The sequence below is a fragment of the Muscardinus avellanarius genome (assembly GCF_963383645.1).
Source record: "Muscardinus avellanarius genome assembly, chromosome: 6".
In the NCBI taxonomy this organism is placed as follows: Eukaryota; Metazoa; Chordata; class Mammalia; order Rodentia; family Gliridae; genus Muscardinus; species Muscardinus avellanarius.
The window spans coordinates 61,902,737-61,909,942 of NC_137791.1; the positions used below are offsets into that span (position 1 = coordinate 61,902,737).

The window sequence follows — 7,206 nt, forward strand, 5'->3', positions numbered from 1 at the left end:
GTTTTGACATGTTATGCCCTAAGTCTTGAAAGTATATTTTCTTTGTGTGATACTGGGAGTTGAACCAAGTGTATTCTATTTCTGAGCTAAATCCCCAGCCCTATTTTACTTTTATTTTGAAACAAAGTCTGACTAGGTGATGAGTCTCACTAATTGCTGAGGCTGTCCTTGAACCTGCAATCCTCCTGTCTCAGCCTCTCAGATACTGGGATTACAGATGTGCATCACCATGCCCAAACTGAGAGTGGAGTTTTAAAAATTGGTTTTGTGATGTTACAATAAAAATTACTTAAATTAAATATGGTAAATTTCAAATATATAAATGTATAATGAACTTTGGACTAGTATATACAAATATACTTTCTTATAAATAAGCAATAAAATTGAAGATAAATATTTTGCAATTCATAACTAGTTGTAATATTTAATTTTACATCAATTGAAAATCTTTTAAAAATATGTTCTCACATTTAGACCCCCAAAACATCAACTGCAAAATTGCTATAACATTGTTAATGCACAAAATTACAAAAACATGAACTATAACATACTTATTTATGTACAAATGTAAATACACATAATCATTTTCAATACAATATAACCAAAATCCCATTATTGTTTATTGTTTAAATTTTCTAATTTCCCCAATACTAAGAACGGCTAAGCCTCCTAAATACCTAACATTTATAATTTCAAGAAAAATCATTTTTCTATAGTTTACCTTACTAACTTAAGAATTTGTCATAATACAATTATCAGATATAAGTGATCTGGTATTTTTATTTTAAACTTATCTAAAGTACATTTAAGTGAATTTTTAGTATTTTTCACATATATCAATGGATGGGTAGCTAGCTAGCTAGCTAGCTAAATAATTTGAAAGCTTTATTAAGTAATAGGAAGGAGTACATTATGTTAAAAGGGATACATCTGTGAGAAAGTGAGCAAAGTGAACTGCAAAAGCAAGCCCACCGGGGTACCTGTTAGACCTGGTAGAGCTCCAGGTCCGCGTCCATCCTCAACCCTTCCCACCCCAGCTCCATCTCATTATGGAAGGCAGTTTCTTAACATGCCTCTAAGACACCCCAGCTCGTGGGTGAAAGCTCTCACCATACCCGCTCACAGCCTACACTCCCCACTCACAGTCATCCTAAGGGCAGGTTCTGAAAGTTTGGACCAGGAATCTGGTGTCTCAGTTCCCTACAATGTGCTGAAGCTCCAGATGGGCATTTGACTTTGGCTCCCACAGACTCCCCGCCCCTCATCACCCACTGTGTGGCAGCTGTGAGAGGACAGACAGAACAGGGTCTATTGAAGGGCTTGACAGTGGTACTGGCATACGCCTAAGCATGCTTTACAAAAGAGCATTTTCTGGAGAGATTATAGGGTGCACAGACAGTGTGATACAAGAGTGCAAAAGATAGCCTCATAATCATCTCTTTTCTTACTGTGTGTATCTTAGGGATTTTTTTTCTAAGACAGAGACTAGCAACTTCCTGTGAAAGCAAGGGAAAAGGCACTAACAAAAGTCACAGTGTGCTCCTATTTGTTCTGTCCTGTGGGAATCTCAAGTGAAAAATTACACTCTGTGGTTTGTAACATTGACTATGAAGACCAATTTTCCCTCCAAATAGCAGGTACCTATCCTTCAGTCTGAGATTGTTTTGCAAGAGGCATGAATGTGACAGGTATTAATACAGCATTATTTTATTATTTGCAGACCTATGTATGTACTCACCATACTGTTCATTTTTGAGGACGAAGAACCTGCTCTTTGCTTTCTTAAACTATTGACTTCTTCAACAGTTCCATCTTTTGGTTTCACTATCATTCTGCTGCTCCCTGCAGTTCCTTCTGATGAGGACCGCAGTCGCCTCTCTATAAATCTTCCTTCCCGGTATGGACTAAAGCTGCTGGCAAGAACTATCAAAAGGAAAATAAATAAAACTTAACTTAAATACTTAAATTGGGTTTTCATAAGTGTTCCATTGAAAGATAATGGAAAACTCCTAGTAGTGTCCAAAAATTCTCTATCATAAGAAAACCTTTTAACTCACAGTGGTAGTTTAGTTTCATTAGCCATGCAATTTCTTTGAAGCACAAAATTTTGTGTCCATTCTTGCCTTTTAATTAATCACATAAATTAATAGTACTGTCCTTATTTTCTATATATAGTATATAAATAACTTCTCACTATCTCCTTCACTAAGTTCCCGGAACAAATTCCATCAATCCTTGCCTGAATCGATGCAATACTCCCTAAGATTCTCTTGCCTTTGCCTATCCTCACCTACCTCTCCATAGCCAACACATTCCATTTTCTTATGGTTTCTAGTCATCATTGCCAGATAAGATTTTAACATATCAGGGTAATTTCATTTCTAACCTTTTTTGTGCAGTTCTTTTTCTTCTTTTTTTGCACAAAATTATTTTAAAATTTTTAATAGGCCTATAGTCATTATAACTCTTTATGGGGCACAATGTGATATTTCAATTCTGGCATTTAATGTGTACTTGTCAGATCAGTGTAACTGTGTGCCATTTCTGTTTAAAACTCTCAGGAGTCCAATCTGTGGTTTATCATTTGCCAACAATGTATCTTTGTAATGTGATCGATCCTAAACTATCAATAACTGTTGCACAATTTTTTTATGAGGATTGAGTGAAATAGTGCGAGCAAATTCCTTAGCACATTTTTGGAAACATATTAAGAGCCCCAGAGTTTTTTATAACTAAATTTTATGTTGAGTAACAAAGTTGAAGCCAGAATGGAATGATACAAATTTCTCTCTCTCTCTCTCTTCTCTCTCCTCTCCTCCCACCCCCTTCCCTGTCCCCCTCCCCTCCCATCTCCTCTTCTCTCCTTTCCCTTCCCCTCCACTACCCTCCTCTCTATCCCTCCCTCCCTCCCTCCCTCTCTCTCTCTTCTCTCTCTCTGTTGTAAACCAAAGAAATTTTGCATTAGATCACATCCTAGTTAATGGTGTTAGAGGCAGAAACAGGAAGACTCTTCAGGTTCCAAGGACCATATATATAAAGTTTATATTTGTTTTGTTATCTGGAGATAGGGATTATTTATGCCAAAATATGTTTCTAGTTAATAGTGAAAGCTTTTTTTTAAATAGTAAAGTAAATTTTAATTATAAAAATTGCTTTATAATTATCTGGAAATATCAATGCTTCTATAATGAACTCTTAAAAGATACACTTTAGATAAAGTGGCATTTCAAAATATAATCATCTTCCATTTTCTTCTGAGTTTAGAGCATGAATAATACAACTAAGAAAAGTGAATATTACTTATTTAAATTTTCAGTAAAGTATAAGGAAATATGTTTAGTATAAAGCAGAGAATCACTTAAAAAGAATTATAATCAGAAAAGAAGATAGAAATAAGGAAAAATATTAGTTTCAGTCATGACATGCAATAAGAATATTTAGTATGTTATAATGAACATTAATTCACATCATTTATGACATAAATAAAGTCAGCATACCTTTGGCAGCATTTGCTTCATATCCATATGATGTTTTGTTAAAAATATGATGATCACCGGAAGAAGGAATTATTCTTGAATCTGAAACAGGGTGAATCCCTTTCACACGTTCAGCTATTGCTTTATGTTGCTCATACAATCCCAGTTTCCTTGGGGAGCTTGTCCTCAGCATTGGCTCGCCGTTTTGCAATGCCATACTTTCTTCTCCTTGAGTATCTGCTGGTAGTTGCATCTCTGAGTTGTTCACATTCTTAACAGGTAGCTCAGCGATTTGCAATAACACTTCCTTTTGATTAGCAGCAGAGGTTTCTGGTAAGGAATTAGATTCAGTGCTACAAGGACCTTCTAACCTGTGTTTCCCAGGAGACAGAATTGCACAGGGAACAGCTCCTGGAAGTTCTATTGTCTTTGAAACAACAGCAGAACTCGGAGAGATATGAGAGGTAGAATCATTGTGGCCAACGTTGTCACAGTGGGATACCATGCTTCCACTTTTAGGAAACGCATCGGCTTCAGACACAGAGTCTTCAGTCAAGGTTAAAAATTCTGAAGGTGTCTGAGCTGTGGTAAGATCAGCAGAAAGCAAAGGAGATTGTAAAGAGCTTCCTGCCCGTTCAGTTACATCCACGGAACAAGATGGAGAAGCTCTTACTAATGCTGGTTCTCGTTCTTGGAACTGTGTGATTTCAAGTGAAAATTCTGATTGTTGTACCAATGAAACGGATTGGCTCTGCGGAACTGGCTTAGAAAGTTTATAGTGAGATGAAAAAGATTTAGGGAGTAGCTTCCTTGTAGACTGCTTAACAGAACGGCGAGTTTGCTCTTCTGTGAATCCAGAGTCATCCGCTTCACTTTTACCAGAACTCAGACAATTTATAAAGACATTCTTATTAGTCGAGTGGTCCTTTTCCCTCTCAAAATCCTCCGTCAATGATCTTGTTATCTTCTTATGTCGTGAACTACTGAAACCCACGGAATGTCTTCCTCTGGTTTTAACATGTTCCTCCAAACTCAGCTTCTGCATATTGCTGTGGCCAGGTTGAGCACCGTTAGAAATACTAAGGTTCTGGTTGGTAGGTTCCTGCTTGGGGTCAGTCCCTTTCTTGTGGTGGAAGCTAATGGAAGGAGCACGGAATATGCTCCTGCGTTTTCCTGTACTACCTGAGCTTGAGTTAGTGCTGGAAGGAGAGGAGCTGTGGATGCCAACTGTATTACTGGAAGAGGGAGATGAAGGAAGAGAATCATGTCTCCTGCTAATACTTCTTCTGAATATTGGCAACCTGGAGACCAGGGTAGATCGTCTGGATCCAGAGTCCCCCATTGGGACTCCAAATTTCGTACTTTGATCGCCAACTTAGCAGCCTGTGGAAAGTTAAAACAAAAAGAACAAATCAGTATGATTCAAATCCAAATAAGACCTGGTAAAGCAAAGCACTGCTTTTCAAGACATGTCATAGAATTTGATTTATATCAAAACAGGAAATAATAAGATTGTGGTTCTTAAAATTTTTTTGAATTTACAAATACCCAATAATTTACATAGAAAGCTAACGACAATGCGAAAATTTCAAGATTAGCAAGAATTCTAAAGTTTAGTCAGAAGAATGTTCATTTGAGAGACATGCATGGATTATTTAAGGTTCAGGCTTACTATTGACAGTTTGTTCTAATTTTAGTGAGTTGTTAAATCTTAACTTTTATGCGTGCTTGTTCAGATATAGTAGGCAGGTGATGACTATGACCAGCTTTCATTGCTCCTGCTGGAGACTACAAAATGCAGCCATGTTTCAAAACAAGTGGAAAGAAGCTTAATGGAATCACAGACCTGAAAACAGAGTGGCCAGACACTGAAGTTTCCATTCAAATAAAAGCCTTTTGTGATAAGTGCTCCTCCTTGGTGTTTAATTTAGAAAGTTTAGAGATAATCAGGCCACTAACAAAAGGAACTAAGCCATAAAGGATATAAGGTAGAGTTATAATCAAGTAAAACTGGTGACAGACCATGGGTATGAGTAGAAGAAAAGATTGGAATGAAAGCTAAGTCAATGGTAATCCTGAGAGATGTGAGGCTACATACTGACAGAATGAGGAACATAGAAAACGTGTGAACTGTATTAAGGTCAGCAGACCAGTGTGCTGATGATGGAGACATACGAGGAGGAGGAGGAGGAAGTGGCAGCCACAGTGTGACTTTGATCTAACAAATGCTTTTCACAGATTATTTCTTAATTGATTTTTGGTTCTTGAAAGATTGTATTGCTTCTTGCCAGAAGTAAATAATATCAGTGTGGATATTTTACAGCAGAAGAAAGTAACTTGATTAATGTCACTCAGCTAATAAGTATTAAATCAGGAATAACTAATCAAGCCTTCTCTACTCTAAAGTTGGTGCATATTAATATAATACACTCTGCATGAACTGGAGTGTAGAAACAAAAACTTCTGCTTCAGAAAGCCCAGCAGTGATTCCACCGAAGGAATTCCTAGTTGTAGAGCCAATCTCTGGACTGCTTACTTCTATTTTCTACTGATTTTCACAATGTACCAGGACTTGCTTTTTGTTTTGCTTTGCTTTGTTTTTAAATGCCACTCACTCTTTTTTACTTCTTTACCTGTAAGATCCATTCCCCCTTTTGTCAACCTGAAGTACTGTTTTCTTTTATTGGATTTTGTGATCAATCAATCTGACTAAAACACTAATAATTATATGACAATAAAAACTGTCCACTTGATTATCCGTATAGATATGAGAATTGATGAATTAAAATAATTTTGTTTCTTTGAAGAAAATACAAAAATGAAGAATATTTTCTTTAAAATGAACATTCAAAATATTTGATATTTGCCTCTAGCAACATAAATTTTGACACTTTCATTATAAAATTTCATTGAATTTTTTTCTTGCAATTAGTAAATTTGAACTTCTACATTCGTTTTAATTTTAACTAATAATTGTACAGATATGTAGGATAAAATGTAATTTTTAGCTTGTTTACAGTATGGAGTGACTAAATAAAACTAATATAACTATCAGCTCACAGGTTTGTCGTTTTGGGGGTTGAGAACACTTAAAATATACTCTTTCAGGAACTTTGAAGACATAATTTATCATTATTCACTGTAATCACCATGTTGTGCAATAGATTATGATACATATTTCTTCTGTAAACCTGAAAATGCTTTGAGCAACATCACAGAGTTCTCCATGCCCCCCTCCCCACACTGGAGCCTCTAGTAACCACCACTCTCCTCTGCTTCACCATGTTTGACTCTTTAAAATTCCACACACAAGGAAGACCACATAGTATTTATCCTTCTGTTCTGGCCTTTTTTCACTGAACATAATGTCCTATAGGTTCTTCTATGTTGTTATAAAAGAATTTCCTCCTCTTCTAAGACTGAATAGTCTTCTATTGTGTGTGTGTATATATATATATATATATATATATATATATATATATATATATATATATAAATTTTTCTTTGTTTATTCGTTCACTGCTGAACACTTAGGCTTATTTCATATCTTGGCTAATGTGAATAATGCTACAGTAAACATAGAACTGAAGCTATTTCTTTGTCATTCTGATTTCACTTCCATTTTAATATAAACCCATAAATAGAATTGCTATATCATATAATGATTGTGTTTTTATTTTTAGGAGCTTCAGTATTGTTTTTCGTAATGGCTTATTAATTTACACTCCCA

At 35.8% G+C, this 7,206-nt stretch overlaps 1 protein-coding gene across 1 annotated transcript in view; it reads right to left on the reverse strand.

Moving 5' to 3' along the window:
- CCSER1 (coiled-coil serine rich protein 1) overlaps positions 1–4,818 on the reverse strand; it is a gene marked incomplete at both ends in the record, with an annotated part of 1,182,092 nt that extends 1,177,274 nt beyond the window's left edge. Inside the window, 2 exons of the mRNA XM_080697948.1 lie at positions 1,739–1,923; positions 3,498–4,818. Coding sequence (XP_080554074.1) covers positions 1,739–1,923; positions 3,498–4,818 — 1,506 coding nt within the window. The remainder of the gene's footprint in view (positions 1–1,738; positions 1,924–3,497) is intronic.
- Positions 4,819–7,206: the final 2,388 nt, after the last annotated feature.